The sequence below is a fragment of the Paroedura picta genome, chromosome 7, assembly GCF_049243985.1.
Source record: "Paroedura picta isolate Pp20150507F chromosome 7, Ppicta_v3.0, whole genome shotgun sequence".
Classification (NCBI taxonomy): Eukaryota; Metazoa; Chordata; class Lepidosauria; order Squamata; family Gekkonidae; genus Paroedura; species Paroedura picta.
Window position 1 is genome coordinate 39,488,997 of NC_135375.1, and position 17,252 is coordinate 39,506,248.

The following is a 17,252-nucleotide window of genomic DNA, read 5'->3' on the forward strand; positions in this document are numbered from 1 at the left end:
TATGGGAGGATACTTTAATAAGGCCCCTTTAAAAATCATCCCTTCAGTGGGAAATATGACGGTGGAACTGTCTGTCCATTACCAAAAGCAATGGTTTGCACATGCTAGTCATTCTGGATGGCTGATTGTCCATTCTGCCTGATAAATAATTCTGTTTGATTTGGAAGCTTGCAGGATTTTCCAGCTTGTAGTACAGTGATGTGGTAAAGCAGTCCTGTCCAAAGGCAGGGTCTTTTTGTCTTACCAGACTGTACAGAAGGACATATGTTACCAAGGAATGATTTCTCCCCTGTCTAAAGCACTGTGGTGAGGAGAAGGTGTGCCTTGTGAATTTAAGTACTATACAGATAAGAGAAGAATGCATCAATCTGGGCATGACCACCCTGTGTCCCTGACAGAATGTTGCATTGGATGTGTAATTAGTGGAACAACTAGGTCAAGTGATAACACAACCTCCATCACCACCCCACTCCCAGCCACTGCCTGAATATCATGGGGCTTTTTCTTTTTCTTTCTTTCTTTCTTTCTTTCTTTCTTTCTTTCTTTCTTTCTTTCTTTCTTTCTTTCTTTCTTTCTTTCTTTCTTTCTTTCTTGTTTACTGAAGTTTGGTGAAAGTTAACTGAAGCTGTTCTCTATCAGATTTCTTGGAATCTTGAGTTATTTATAGATAGAACGATTTACATGTTTGCGAGCTATCTGCTGTGAGCACAAGCATTATTAAAGTTTTCTTTGGGGATTACACCACCATTTAAGTTTATTTTCCTGATTTTATTTCCACTTCATGTTGTGATTTCCTAAAGGAAATGACTTATTCTTTTATCTCTTTCGTTCTGTTTGAGATAAAATGCACACGTTGGCGCTACATTTCTTAGCAAGTCATGTAGTTTATCAGTTTCCATTGTTTGAGCTAGAGCTGGAGGTAGTTTGGAAAGCAGGAAAATATGCTACTAAACCAAGAAAGGCTGAGAGTCTGGAGCTGTTTTGGGCTCCAGAATAAGATCGGGAGCAAACACTTTATTTTCAGTGAGATGAATAACATAATGCAAATATTTGTTCTTGCACAGTTTTCTTCAAAAGCCCAGGCAACAACAACATTCATTCTATGTAGGCAGATGGTTACCTGATCGGATCAGCTATTCTGGCCTGACTCAAACCCACACGAAGTTATTAATTGGAATTCTAGGGTTTCAACACCCAGCTCTGGCTATTAAAGGCAACTAGCAAGATTTCAAAGTAGCATCTTAACAACAATAGGCCCAAGCAAGTCACATGGTCCCCAGATCCCTTTGAAACTTCCAGGGTCAGACTTCTTCAGCGACCCAAATAACAAGAACTCTGCTGTTGCATTCTCTAAAGTGAAGGAGCAACCTGCCTCTGTGAGTGTCCTCTCTTTTCTCTTCATTTTGTCCCAGTTGCCAACTCTTAAGAGTACACTTGAAATGACAACAGCAATTGATATTATTTAAACAAGTGGGAACCTGCAAGGACTCCATTTCTCCTCCCCCAACATTTCTTCTTTCCCTTCCCTGAAAGCTGCCATAATTTTTCCTGCTTCTCTCCTTTTCACCTAGGGATGCCAGCCTCCAGCCAACCTGGAACCCCTTGGAAATGCTGCTCATCTCCAAGCAACAGTTATCAGTTCCCCTGGAGAAAAGAGCTGCTTAAAAGGTGGATTGTGTGGTATTACGCACCATTGAAGTCCCTCCCCTCCTCAAATCGCACCCTAAATCCCAACCCCAAAGTCTCCAGGTCTTTCCTAACCCAGAGCTGGCAACCCTATTCCTAGCTAACAGCCAACCTACCTTTATCTGCCCCTCTGCCTTTCCCTACCCACCCTGTGCAGCCTCTTCCTAGGAAAACTATGGGACAGTTATGAAGTGGTTGTTGGGCCCGGGCCACTTGCATGGTAGTGAACCCTGAAAGACTTGGCAGGACACATCATTTCCCTTTCCCCCTCGTTCCAGTCTTCATATCCTCGCCCCTTGCCCTGCCTCCTTCCCCCCTTCTCAGCCATTCTCCATCCTCCCATCTTCATCTATGCTTATTATTCATTGACTTCATTTATACCCTGCCTTCCTGTATTGTAAGGCCCAAGGCAGCTTACATCATTCTCCTTTTTATCCTCACAACAACCCCAAAGGGTAGTTTAAGCTGAAAGCATGTAACATCAATTATTAAGAACAAAATCCCATGTCATGGACCAGAGTCAACATAATAAAGTCTATGTATATCCAGTTTATATGACTTGCTTGAACAGCAAGCATACTAAAAACTAAGACTGTTTGCTCGGAGAATCGCTGGTTTTAATAGTAAAAAGCGGCGAAGACTAAGCTGAAGCCGCCATTGACACGGTGGAGGAGCGGGCAGCAAGAAGATGTGCTGGGGGAGGTCTTATGGCGGCGGGAAGGGCGGCGTTGCGTGAGAGTGTCGGGCCCGAGCATTGGCATCTTCCTGTAGGCAGGATCCCTGCAGCAAGGAGACCTGTGTTCCTAGAGGGGATCTGGATGGGCTCCAGGGTGCTGCTGGGTCCGGGTTCTTGTGATCTTCTCACTGCAGGTCAGGCTCCCTCTCCCATGCCGTGCTAACACTCCTGGGAAGTATTAATAAAGCTGTGGTCTTGTTTAAGCCAATGGAAATGTGTGTGTGTCTTCCTTGAGTGCAAAATGCCCTCCTGCAAGTCAAAGAAACTGCAAACATTTTGATCAACTGATCTCCCTCGGTGTAATTTTTCTTCATCATGGTCAAAAACCTTTGTATGAAATAACTTTCATAGTTATATGCAGATAATGTCCCAAAAGAATGGATTCCCATGTGATCAAAGTAGCCAGACTAAGGTGAGTCAGGCAAATCAGGAGTTATCACGTCACCCAGTGTTGCTGCCAGGCCTAGCTCCAGTAAGGTCTCCCTCAAAGGCCAAAACAGCCCTGGAAAAGGCCTTTCACCACCACCTGCCTTTTACTGGCAGACACCAAGCCTAGAATGCTTGGTTGTCTAGCAGTGGCCAAACGGGCTTCTTCTTCTTTTAAGCTGCAGATATGTTTTTAATCGTTTTTTTTAAAACTCCCCCGTGTATTTTTTAGGTCTCAGATTTTTCTGCAAACCAGGGGTATTTTTCAGGTCCATCTTGGCCCTTCACAGGTCCAGTCTTCAGATTTAATATCCTCAGATCTGGCGAACTTCACTAGTAGAATATATAGGTCTTTGGTTGATGCCGGGTTGTTTAAGAGCTTTGCCGCGATCTCCTCCCAGGCTTCACTATATCATCCAGTGAACCCTTTGGGGATGGCGGTAGAGGGGGCAGAAGGTTTTAATTTCTGCCATCTGGAGGTGTATGGTTTTATGGATTGGGGATTTTATGGGTTTTTATGTAATCTGCCATGAATCCCACCAAGGAGGAAGGTGGTATATAAGTGTAACAAACAATATAAATATATTTATATAAATATAAATAAACAATATACTGTCATTCCTTTCTATTGCTGTCTCTCTTATGTTTCTGTTTTAGCCATTGGTATGGCTACTCCTATGGAGCCTCTTGTGGCGCAGAGATGTAAGCAGCAGACATACTGTCTGAAGCTATGTCCATGAGGCTGGGAGTTTGATCCCAGCAGCCGGCTCAAGGTTGACTCAGCCTTCCATCCTTCTGAGTACCCAGCTTCCTGGGGAGTAAACGTTGAGCAGGGGGTTGAGTAGGGGGTTGGACTAGATGGCCTGTATGGCCACTTCCAACTCTATGAGTCTATGATTCTAAACGGTAATGACTGGGAAAGGCACTGGCAAGGCCACCCTGTATTGAGTCTGCCAAGAAAATGCTGGAGGGCATCACCCCAAGGGTCAGACATGACTCAGTGCTTTCACAGGGGATACCTTTACCTTTATGGCCACTCCGCCTTGCTGCTTCTCCTGGTTTTTCATTTTAGCCATGACTTCTATCCCCCCCACCATCCCCCTCTGTCATTCCTTTTTGCCTTGCAGGGGGATATTGACCACCTAATGAGGACACTGACAACTATAATTTTGGCATAAAATATTTGGCCACAGCCTTTATTCAACATTGAGCGTGGCAAGCATGGGAAGAGAATCATGCCATCTTGTGGTTACCCTACCACAAGGAAGCCCACCACAGCCTGCCCCTCAACAGGTTGCCTTGGCTATCCAGCCCCAAAACCCGGACATAATGGCAAGCTGAAACAGGGGGGGAGGCACCATGGAGTGACTCCTCTGGGCACCAGCCTCTGTTGGGTTCTCCTGCCCCCCGGAAATGCTAGCCTTCAATCAGGCTCTGCATCCACACAGCCCTTTAAAGGGCCCCCCAAATCTAGGGGAGGATAGCGCGCAAGCTTGGCCTCCCCAAAATTGATCCTTCCCATGCTCCACTTCCGCAGGCTGTGACAATTAATCAATAACCCAACATCTAACAAAAAGTCAAACAATTCATAAACAGGGAGGGAGGGTGGGTTTTGTGTCTTTGGGTGCCCTGAAGGGGGGAAAGAGGCCAAAGAATATCAAGCCAGCCATTTAACTGACGCCCAGTTCAGCCACACCCCCTGTTGCCATGCCAACACACATACTGCTCAGAGAATGCCAGGGCTGGGCAATCTCTCCAACCAGCCAGGTCCCTGTCGGCGTTCCTCCCCCGCAGCAGCAATGGCCCCCTTAGATAAGTCTTGGGGGCTTTTTGCCTTGCAGGGAGATATTGACCGCCTAATGAGGACACTGACAAACATAATTTTGGCATAAAATATTTGGCCACAGCCTTTATTCAACATTGAGCATGGCAAGCATGGGAAGAGAATCATGCCATCTTGTGGTTACCCTACCACAAGGAAGCCCACCACAGCCTGCCCCTCAACGGGTTGCCTTGGCTATCCAGCCCCCAAACCCGGACATAATGGCAGGCTGTAACAGGCCTCTGGGCACCAGCCTCTGTTGGGTTCTCCTGCCCCCCGGAAATGCTAGCCTTCAATCAGGCTCTGCATCCACACAGCCCTTTAAAGGGCCCCCCAAATCTAGGGGAGGACAGCGCGCAAGCTTGGCCTCCCCAAAATTTATCCTTCCCATGCTCCACTTCCGCCACTGAGCCCGAATAGGTATATACCTCTTCGAGCTCCCGCCACCGCTCAATTTTGCAGCCAATTCAAAATAACATGTTGGATCCCATGGAGCCAGATGTCCATGCCCCACTCCAACAAGTGCACCCCAAGTGCACCCCATCACTCTTATAAAGGGCCCAGAACTGCAAATGCCATACCATGGGGCCCCCAATGAGTAATACACATCCCAATACAGCTAGATACCCAGGCTTTAGCTCCACCTGAGATCACAGAACTCTGGGCGACAGGTGAAAGGGTCACTTGCCACCAGGGACCATTCCTTCTTTGGGCGCCCTGAAGGGGGGAAAGAGGCCAAAGAATATCAGGCCATCCGTTTAACTGACGCCCAGTTCAGCCACACCCCCTGTTGCCATGCCAACACACATACTGCTCAGAGAATGCCAGGGCTGGGCAATCTCTCCAACCAGCCAGGTCCCTGTCGGTGTTCCTCCCCCGCAGCAGCAATGGCCCCCTTAGATAAGTCTTGGGGGCTTTTTCTGGAGGGCCACTTTCTTCCTGGGCTTTCCTGCTACCCTGCACCACCTACTCGCCCTCTCCTGGTGCCTTCCTCTCTCCACCACAGCTTGAGGCCTGCTGCTGCCCCCTCGCCATCTCCCTCGCCCTTTCCCAGCCTCCACCTCTCAGCCTCAGACACTGCTATACCACAGCTGCCTCAGCTTTGCCAGGGCTGCCTTCTTGTGGCCAGAACTGCCTGCCCACCCCCTCCACCCCTTCCATCTCTTGGTTGGTTCAGGGCTGCTATGGAGCAGGTCCTGCTCTTCCGCTGGCACCTTATGTTCCTTCCAGACAGGCCATGCTTGAGTCCAGCCAGGCAGTCAGAGCTGGCAATGATCGTTCCCCACCCCCACCACTGCCTACAGTGTCACTGGAAGATGTTTGTCATTTCTGCACAAGTATAGACAAAAATACTTCATTTTAAAAGGTTTTTTAAAATGTTTGAAGGAAAATTGTACTTCTGTAGAAGTGGGTCTGATCTGTCGGTTTAGTTATCTGCATTCTGGACAGCACTTTCACTTTTAGAATGTGCCATGTTACTCAAGGTTACTTAGCACGGTCAGTTGAGTACCTGCTGATTTCCCTTGATAAGCTGTACTGTAGCCTTGTCTGCATTTTCTGGTCCCATGTGTTTATTTCCATGCAGCTTCTGATAAGGTCTGCAGCTTTCAAATGCGGTTAACATGCATTGCGTAGTAGCATATGGCATTTGCAATTCTTAACTATGTGTACCTTAAAGACTAACAAATCTGTTGTGGAATAATCTTTCCTGAGCCAGCTTCCACTTTATCAGAGGCGTGAAGTATATATGGATACTTGGAACAATAAAAAGTAGGAGGAGGGTGTGTGAGAGGAATCTTTACTAAGAGCACTCAGAAAGCACAATTTCCATGGCCATATATGCCTGTATTGCACTGCATTTGCAGAACACTGCATTGCCTTGCACATGATAAGAAGATCCAGTCAAAGCAGCAAGGGATCCAGTGAGTGCAGCAAACAAACATCACTACCTCTATGGAACTTGTAGCCAAACCCCAAAGATATTCTTGGGAGCAGCTACAGGATGGTAAAACCTGTACTACACCAAGAAATGCACTAAAAGGGTGAGACCCAATACTCAGACTGAGGCTGTGAATAGCGGAGGGTTCACTGCATACGATCAAGTGATGATGCAGGAACTAGGCCAATGTTAATGTATTCATTAAAAAAATGCCTACCCTGTCCACCCAAGGTGCTTGAGGCAGTCTACAGACAAGCAGTATGTGTTATGTGCTGTCAAGTCACTTCCATGAATTAATGGCCTCTAAAACGTCCTGTCATCCATAGCTTTGCTCAGTCCATGGCCTCCTTCATCTCATGTTGTGTTGTCCTCTTTTCCTACTGCCCTCAGCTTTTCCTGGCATTATTGTTTCTTCCAGTGAATCTTATCTTCTCATATGACCAAAATATCATAGTCTCAGTTTAAGCTTCTAGGAAAAATTCAGGCCTGCATAGGATTTGTGTCTGCATAGAAGGCACCTGATGAACATCAGTTACAGATAAGTACAACCCTGTTTTCATCTTTGTGTTTTCTGTGCAGTCTCACCTGATAAATTAGCAAACTCACCACAGAGATAGGTATAGGTTTGTTAATGAAACAAAGAATGTAACATTGCCTTTTCTAGCAGCTGCCTTTCTCATGGAATCAACATTGAACAATGTTTGGTGAATGTCAATGACGAGGACCAAGTGGCTGATCTGCAAATTTCTCTGATGTAAAGGTTACATCAAAAGGCCGCTGATGAAGCTTGAACCCTTGTGGAATGCATTTTTTAGGGTAAATAGACATCCAAAATCTGCACTAGTGTACTTAAGTAACTAGACCAAGTAACTACAGTAAGAACTTATCTAAAGTTATCTGTAACTGACGTTCAACTGCCTATAGCTGCAGTGCTTTTAAATATATCAAAGACATTGGAGAGGTCAGGGGTTCTCTAGCAGAGAAGAATGATCTGGTATTTCAACAATAATGATAACATCTCTGAAGGATGAATGTTTCAGTGTTTGCCCTTTACTGTTGTGGAGGGAGCAGCAAAGCTGTAAGATCTAGATCTATTCCCTCCTCCAGCCAAGTCTCTGGAACCCCACTGGCTTGGCCACATGTACAAGCAAAATTTTGCTGCTTGTAGTATTCATATCACTGGTGGAGGGGATGTAGCCTATGCATCTGTCTACACTGATTTAAGAACTTAAGGTCTGCTGGGTCAGACCAATGGTCCATCTAGTCCTGTGTTCTATCTCATAGATACCAACCATTTCCTCTGGACAGCCAACAACAGGATGTTGAGACTTAGGCCTTCCCTGATGCTGTCTAATTTTGGTTTCAAAGGATTAATGTCTCTGAATGTGGCAGTTCCCCTAAGTTACCATGGCCAGTAGCCATTGATATCCTCCATGATTCTATATAATCCCCTTTTAAAGTTGTTTATTCTGGTGGCCATTGCTCTCTGTGTAATCGCTCTCTGTGTAAAGTAGCATTTCCTTTGTCTGTCTTGAGCCTACTGTCCATCAGTTTCATAGAATGCCCTTGAGTTCTAGTATTTTGGGAATGGGAGAAAAAATTCTTGTTAACTCTCTCTACCCCTTGCATAGCTTTATACATTCTGTCATGTCCCCCCCCCCCCTTAGTCCTAGACTCTTCAGCCTTTCCTCATAGGGATTGTGCTTCACAGCAGTGAACTGCAGTTCTACAGGAACCTGTGTTCTCCTTGCTAATCCTTCTAAACTGTTATTCTCTTTCATTTGACCGTCTCAACACAGTATACAACTGGCTCCATAACTGATCTGATGTTACACTAACATGTCTTTAGAATGGCACTAGAACTCTGGACAGTTTGGTGAATCATCTCATACATTAAAATTTGCATCATTTCCATGTGATCCTAGATCAGCACTTATTACAATTGGCTAATTAAATCTTTTTATCAGAGCTTCTCTGTTGTGTGCTGCTGAAGGATATAAGCAGATGTGATTTGACTATAGCTCCTCTCCAGATCTTGCAAAGTTCTCCAACACTCAGTAGGCTATCTATTTTAGGACCTTTTTACTCTACAAAGAACACTTTCTTGAGGAGTGCAAAGGCCAAACAATTGCACAATGTACATATGCATATATTAGGAAAATCATTTTTTAAAACACAGCAAAAAAATCATGGGGCTATGGAACAAGGGATGTTACATTTTATGAAGAGTCTTTACCACGTCATTTCTGAGCTGAAAGAGATTCAAATTTACCTCATCGCTGCCTATTTCTGACCTACTGTATTTACTTTTCTGTCATGTCTGATATCTCTTTCCCCTTCAGAGAAATATAACATGATTGCACTTACCTGAAACTGATGTTCATCAAGTGTCTTCTATGCAGGCACACATGATGTGACTGCTTCAGAGCAGGCCTGCCACGAGGAGTTGTCTAAAAGCTTCTGGAAGTTCCAGCTGAGTGCTCCCTCCCACTCAGCACAGAGACACTTCAAGCATAAATTAGCCCACCCAATAAAATAAGGTGCACTCAGGTAAAGATCTCTCATTGACTTTCCTTTTCTGTACGTTGCTTAATTGTGACAAAGCATGTTTATACCTGGGCCAATGCCAGTATAGAAAATCAACAAAAGTGGAAGAAAATGGTGGACTGGGAGAAAAGAATGGAACAAGGCAAAGTGAAGTAAAGTTTGTGATGGGACAAGGTTTTGTTCCCCTTTTCCATGTTGGAAGGAAGAGCAAGAGATTCTCCTCCCTTCTATCTGAGGATCCCAGGAAAGGTGGGGAAAGCTTTTTCATGCTTCCTTTCCTTCACAAGTGGGATTTTAAATGGGCATAGAATAGAAATGTTTTCTCTTATCTGCCTAAAATTTGAACATCAAAATCCCTTGAGTGTGTGAGTGCAGTCTATGAGAACATCACCCCATTCTCATAGTGAATAGTGGGAAGAACATTCAGAAATGTGTGTTCCATTGAAACCTGTTTAATGATATGACTACCCTAACTCCCAGAACTTAAGGGTTTAGGTTGACTCTTTGGAATGCAATTAACCTGAATCAAAGTCCAATCTTTTTGGTTGTTTATTATGTAACAGTTGGTGCTCCTGTCAAAGCCCCAAAGGAAATGACCAGGGCTGTTGACACAATCGCTTCCAGGTGCTCTTTCGCTCCCAGGTACCCCTTGGTTTAGTGAGGGGCTGAAGACCATGAAGACAAGGGTGGCAGCTTGAGCAACAGTGGAGGTTAACTCAGGACAGATCCAGTAAGTTGGGTTAAAGCATTTTTGCAAAGCTTACTACATGGTGGTTACGGCAGCAAAGAGGCAATACCTTTCCAGCATGATTGAATCTGAAGAGTGGAGGGCAGTGGAGCTGTTCAGAGTGGTCAGTTAGGATCTGGCATACAGGAGGAGGTACACTGCTCAGTACCCCATTGCATTGATGATGCCAGGATGCTGATGTCCAGATATGTGAGATATGTTTCAGTTTACTCAACCTGGAGATGTGGACAGGCCTTAGAGATTAGAGGCTAATATCTGTCTGTAGTCCTTTTGGGCTACTTAAATCTGCTGAGGGGGGTACTAGCTGACCGTGAAAGGTGGTTAACACCTCCTGGATGGGGGGGAGGGGTGTCCTTTCATAGCTCTAAAAGAGGCTATGCTTCATCCACTCCTAAAGAAGCCTACCTTGGATCCAGGAGGTACATTCCGCACAACTTTAATGTAGCAGAAGGCTTGCAAATTGTAAATGCTACTAATTTGAAGTTCCACAAGACATCACACACAATCTGCAACAGTCCAGAAACAGTCCCGCGAAAAGCGAATCGTTGTAGCGCCTCAAGGGAAATTGGGAAAAGTGGATTCACTCTCCGAAAAGCGCTACACTCTTGCGAACAATCTGCAACACTAGCGAAAAAGACCTGTGCGTTCCCATTGTTGCGGTTCCAACAAAGTCCCTCCCCCTGGCTCTCTCCTCTGTACTTCCGGCGAAGCGGTCGCCATTTTTTTTTCATGGAGCGAGCAGAAAGCAACGAACTAGCAAGGCTTCATTCACCCAGCAAGGCTTCTCCAGCTACAGCCCCTCCACAGAACTGCTTTAGTCCCCAAGCACAACACAGCCCCATTTGCAAGTTCCCTTTATTTTTGCCCCAAAATCACACCCGTGCGGGGGAGGGGATTTTTTTTCCACTCGGGGGAATGTGGTAATGATGACTCACCAGCTCACATGCCAGCTAGATGGGTCTTTCCATTAGGAAGAATCAAGGCATATTCGTTGCAACGTGTGTTTTTCTTTTTTTAAAAAACTTGTTCTTAAAGGGAAAGGGGCTTTTCCGGAGCATGATAACAACCGCCCATTGGCTGTTCATTTGATTGATGGCCAGGGGTGGGACCAAGCACAGAAAAAATTGCTTCCTTTCTAGCGATTTTTGCGAGACCGGAAACCTGTAGGAAATGATTGAAACGCTACTGGATTCCACTACAAAGGCAGGTATGCATAACGACGAGATTGCACTTTTTAAAATAGCATTTCCGCTTTGTGGGACCAATTGCCAACACTGGTCCTTGTGCGGAAACACCCAGGGGAATGTGATATCAACTAGTTTCAAAAGTCCCATTCTTCTCAGTCAGTAAATAAACATAAAAATCATTTAAAACCTCATTCAGATCACAGCCACATTTGGAGGGGGTGGACGGGGGGGGGGCATATAAGGACCCTGATTCAACTCCTCGCATCTTCAGGCAAAAGCACTAGGCAGTAGGTAATGTGAAAGACCTCTGCTGAGACCCTGGAGAGCTGCTGCCAACCTGAGTAACAAATACTGGTGATGATGGAGCAAATTTGTATGAGCAGCTTCATGTGTCAATCCTTAGTGATCAGATGCAGAAGACCCTCATTCTTTGCGGATGAAAGAGCCAGTGATCATAGTTCATGTGTTTACATTACAAGAAGGTTACAGCTATTCAACGTGCATGCAATGTGGTTTAGATACTATAAGAATGCTGTATGTGTGACAGCTTGTGTGGCATACAGGCTAGAGTATTGGGCTGGTGAAACCTGGGTCCAAATCCTGACACTCATGAAGGTCACTGAGTAACACTGGACCAGTCCTTCTCTTAGTCTTACCTCTTTCACAGATTATAATTCTAGCCCACCTTTCCCCAAAGGCTCAGGTGGGTTACAACAGCTGAATATCACGATCAATAAACAGTTGAAGTTGGGTGCAACCTGAAGTATGCTGCCAAATACCACTCTCCCAGTGAGGGACAATCAGTTCAAATTGCACACTGCCAATTAGGGCCCAGCAGTGCAAATTGCACTCTGACAATGAGGGCCAATCAGTTCAAATTGCATGCAGACAATCCCTACCTGATTGGTCTTTCCTGGGAGTCTGCAGCCAATAGGGAGAGAACACTCTGCCAATGAGGGCCTGTCAGTTCAAATTGCACTCTTTCAATGAGGGCCAATCAGTTCAAATCTGCCAATGAGGACCAATTAGTTTAAATTGGATACAGACAATGCCTCCCTACCCAATTGGCCCTTCCTGGGGGGTATGCTGCCAATAGGGAGAGAGCACGTTTCCAATGAGGGCCAAATGTAAGGCTTATTGTCATCTTCTTCCTTTTCCTGCTGCTTGCTGCGTAGAAGAGGTGCTGGCCTCTCCGAAAGGTCCTGCTGCTGGTAAGTTGCTTCATTCTCAGCCTCTTTCCTCTCTCCCAGGCAAGGGAGGGAACCCAGCTGGCTCCATATGGAAGTGGAATCAGGAATCAAACCCAGCTCTTGAGATTGGAGTCTGCTACTCTTTAACCACGTCACCACACTGGATCTTAAGTTTGAGCAGGGGGAGGAGGGCCAGAACACAGGAAAATCACAGTGCAGGTATATGTGCTAGCATCCATTGTATTCCTTGGGGCAATGGGTTTTGCCCCTAGTATAATATAAATTTGCAAATATCTTCAGATTTAAGAGCATGGCCTCACTTTATCTGAGATAAAGTGGTCAGGCTGCTGAAGCAGTGACACTCAGGTCAAGCAAGCTGAGGGGTATAGGCTGTCATTACAAGGCTAGGGTTGGTCAGGCTGAGCTGCTACTGTGGGGAAGCTGAAGTTGGGCAGGATGAGGGGGATCCATTCCTGCCACTGTGGTGGTGAAGGTGGAGCCAGATGTGTGTAGGGGGCTTGCTGCCAGGGTGCTAGTGTCAGGAAAAGAGAAAATCTCCCTGCAATTCTCTCAGGTCACTGCTTGTATTTTTCATAACACTACAATAGTATCTCCTAGACACTCCTGCCCATCGTCTCAGATTCCAATTTCTCCTTATTCAGATTTGCTGTGATTGCTTAGAGGAAAGGCAAGGAAAGGTCACTCAGTGTTCCAAAATTGTTATCTGAATTTCTTGCCCTAATTTTGGAATCCTCAATGCCAAAATACACAACCCATCTGACACACATCAGGTGATAGTTGCATGATTGGACCCCCAGCCAGGTGCACATCAGGGAAACTCATCTCAAACAGTGCTCATTTGCTCAGTACAATAAACAGAAATCTGAAAGCAACCCCCCCCCCAAAATCAGGAGATAATCATATATCAAGGCTTTCACATTTTTATCCAGCCCATTGTCCAAGGAGCTCATGACTTACTTGTCGTATTTTACCCTCACAACAACCCTGTGAGGTAGATAACACTAAGAGATAGTGGCTGGCCTATGGTCGGCTACTGTGCTACATAGGTGAGTGGGAATCTGAATCTAATTCTCCTTAGTCCTAATCCAACTCTCTTATCATTGCTCAGCACTGGGTTTCTGTTGATGACCTGAACCGCTATGATTGAATGGTGAGTCGGGGGGCATGGGTAAGGCTGCTCTCCAGACAGTCAGAAGAATCCCTGCTGTAAACATTATGTGCCTTCCTCCTCCCTAGAATACATGTAAGGATTGGAGGGGGGGGGGAGTTGCTTCCATGGTAACAGATCTCTGCTTATTGTATGTACTGGCCTATTTGAATAATGAAGTGTACAGGACTCCATTCTGAGATTGTCTGCCTTAAATGAAGCTGCCTTAAACAGAGTTGGACAGTTGGTTCATGATGTCCTTAGCGACTCCTCTAGCTAGGGGCAACTCTCCACATTCTTGAGCAGAGCTTTCTTTCCATCTTGCTGCCTTTTCAGTGAAATGCCACAGGGTTGAACCTTAGATCTTCTGCATGCAAAATGCTCTACCTTGAGCCAGGGTCGCTGCTGGTATTATGATAAAATTTAGATTTGAGATACACATTTGTTTTGTGTTGGACTTGCAGAGCATTCAAAGTTCACTTTTCTGCCTGTGATACTATCAGCAGTTTGGTTAGTGAGGGCTGATTAATGTGCCTTGCACATTATGCACACAGACACAAAAACATCTGGCAGCAGAGCTACTAGTTTCTGTTGCTGTTTTAATTAACCACTGAATTTTCTTTCTTTTTCCAAATAATTCAGCCAAGGCATATTTCTTCGAGGTTTTTTTTTTGCTGCTGGTCACTGAAGTTACTAGAAATACTGATGATAACAAAACTTTGGAGATCTAAGGGCAGACCTTGGCCTCTCTTTCTCTGTTAAAAGGAAAGAGTTGACTGAGAGGTATGTTTGTTATTTTTATGTTTCAGCAGGTATGGAATTGGTTTGAACTTCTTGTAGCTTCAGCCAGCCAAACAAGCCTTAAATGGAAGACAAATCTGTCACCATGGACTATTTGCATATTGACTGTTGCCTGTGTTTACCTGAATTATCATCTTGTGGCAGACAGCTCTGCTCTGCCTTGATCTCCCACCACCAAAGATATTTTACATGCAAGTCATTAAAACCCCACACATGCAATTATGACCAGTTCTATAAAGCTCATCAGTTAATATGAGATGCCAGAGCTTTTTATTTGAATGTGCTGTGGTGTAGAATTTAAATATAATGAAATTTTGTGACCCTCCCCCACAGAATTTAGGAGGAAATTTTTCATCTTCCTTTCATTGCAACAAAATATATAATTCTAGCATTGTAAAAACAAAAGTGGCCAGATTCAGTCGATTTCACATGTAGCCAGAAGATATATAACTAGGAGCTAAGCAGACTGGCCATGCAATTGAGTGTGTGCATATGTGTGTGTATTGGGAGGGGGGAGGGTGTTCCTGCAAGATCTGAAAGCTTTTATTTCAAATGCTTGTGTAAATATGGTTTAGTTCATCATTGCCTCTTCAGATGATGCTCGCCTTGCATGAAATGCTTCTACTGACTTAACTAGTGTTTTGGTTCGACACTTATTTCCTTTTCAACCAAAAGGGAGATAAGAAAAAGGCCGTATTGTTGTGGTCTGGATGGCAGAGGAGGAGGAGACTTTATTTGCTTCCCATTAATCTGATGAGAACATGCCATTCTATGTGAAAATAACTTCCTGAATTCTATCACTTCTGCAGTTTGTGCAATGACAGTGATAAAGTAATAACTTATTAAGTGGCACAACCTGGCTTTTAAAAGTTATCCTGAGACCTGACAGATTGTTACTTTTCTTTTAAAATCTATTTAAAGGGTAAAATAAGAGTGGCCTAATAAGAGTGGGTCCTCCCCCAACCTTGTGAAATCTGGACAACCCCCCCCCCCCGGGCCAATTATTGCCCCCTTGATTAACATATTTTTAAAATAACACAACTGGGAATGAATGAGCTGAGGAGTAAGGGTCTAGTAAAGGATAGTTATTGCCACCATCTATGCCATTTATTCTATCTTCTTTCTGTATTGCTGTTTTGTTGGCAAGATGGCATAGCCTTGCTGTCTTATGGGGACTTAGTGTTTTTATTGTAAACTGACACAAGCTGGCTGGTCCAGGAGTGGCAGTATAGAAATCTAATTCATAAATAATAATAAATAAAAATATTTCCTGTGTGAACATTAATGAACAAATCCACATGTGCCTTTGTGTAACTTTTTTGCATTGGTGAAATACTCTAATTTAAATTTAAATTATTTAAATTTCTATTGAATCAGTTTAAAAGGGGAAAAGGTATAGTAGCACAATGAAAGTTTGTACATCTACTCTTATGTAATGTTCATACAGGACTGAAAACATGACAGTATCTGTTGTGATATTTGTGCTTGTGTGTTTATTTAAAAATTGCATTTGGGAATGCACTGAAACATTTTTTAAGGCAGTTTGTGAAATAAGAATATTTTTCGTAGTTAAGATTCTGCTTAAAAATACAGGGTTTTTTAATTTTGAAAATCACTGTATTGCCTCTCTAGAGAACCTGCTTAAGCCTGCTGAAAAAATAAAACACAACAAAAACAAACATTTCCTGTATTCGTTTAAGCTTTAGCTTTGTTAATACCAGCTACATCTCCTTGTGCAATCCTTTGTCAGGTCAAAACTACATAGTGATGTATATCCAACTACCTATAGACTTTATGGAGTGAGACTATCCCAATTCCTCCTTTTGATGCTTTCCAATATATAAACCCCCTAAAACTTTTCTTCTGCGGGTGAAGAGACTCAAGACACCAAATTGGGGTTCCCTGACTTGAGGGAGGATTCAGCAGGAATCCTGTATCAGTTAACTGAACCAGGGCTGCCAGTGCCAAGTCAGCCCTCAGTCTTAACAAAGCTCTGCTTGCTTGCCTGCCAAGGAGAAAGTGTTATTTCCTTTCATGGTTGGCACTATCTGAACATCATCAATGGGCCAGTCACTCTCTCCCAGCCTAATCTATGTCACAAGGTTGTTTCGAGGATAAAACGAAGGGGAGGAGAAGGATATCTGCTGCTTTGAGCTCTCACTGGGGAGAAAGTTGGGACGTGAATGAGGTGAATAAATAATAAATATAGGGGGGCAGATAAAAGAAAGACCTCTGGATCCTCTTTGCCAAGACAAGCGTCCCCCCTTCCTATAATGATACATTTGATTTTTCCTGCCTAAATGCAAAACTTTACATGTATCACTATTGAAATTCATTTTAGTCCAGTTTTCTAGCCTGTCAAGATGGTCCTGTATTCTGATTCTGTCTTCTGTTGTGTTTGCTACCCCTCCCAGTTTAGTATCATCTGCATATTTAATAAGTACCCACTCTATTCCGTCATCTAAATCATTTATGAATATTTTGAACAACACAAGGACAGATCCCCTCTACTTGTCACTCCTCTCCAAGAGGATGATGAACCATTAACAAGCACCCTTTGGGTGTGATCCGTCAACCAGTTATTGATCCATCTAACAGTAATAGTCAAGAACTTATTGGCAGAGCCCTTTCTTCCCTTTGAAGGTGTGCTTTATACTTCCACAACACATCAGAAATAAGTACAAACAAACTAGAGGAAATGCAGAATTAAGCTTAATATATGCTCTTGGCACAGGTGAAGTCATGTTCATCATTGTTCATCATGTTCATGCTTTGAAAGATTTCCTTTTTCTCCTTCCCTCTGGACTCTTGAAGACGGCATTGATGATCCTTAAACCTCAAAGGACTGACCTCTTCTTGGCTGGCTTCCAGTATGGTAGAAAGTTCAAAGAAAGCACCTGAAGCTCTTCTTGAACATCAGTGGACTGTATAAAAGAAACTGATCCAAATAGAGAAGTCTAAAACATGTATTTTAAACTTTGGACTACACTGTTATCTATTGG

At 44.1% G+C, this 17,252-nt stretch overlaps 1 protein-coding gene across 4 annotated transcripts in view; it reads left to right on the top strand.

Annotated features, from left to right (window-relative positions):
* LOC143842420 (uncharacterized) overlaps nt 1-17,252 on the top strand; it is a 93,445-nt gene that overhangs the window by 38,661 nt on the left and 37,532 nt on the right. For 2 of the 4 annotated variants that reach the window (XR_013233100.1, XM_077347576.1), the window contains exon 2: nt 1,572-1,668. The exons of 1 other annotated variant lie outside the window; for it this stretch is intronic. Coding sequence is in view for 1 of the 3 variants with exons in the window: in XM_077347576.1 (XP_077203691.1) it covers nt 1,572-1,668 (97 nt within the window). In the remaining 2 variants the exon portion in view is untranslated. Of the gene's footprint in view, nt 1-1,571; nt 1,669-8,951; nt 16,113-17,252 lie in introns of those variants that run through there. One more of the 4 variants, XR_013233102.1, reaches the window with a different exon arrangement.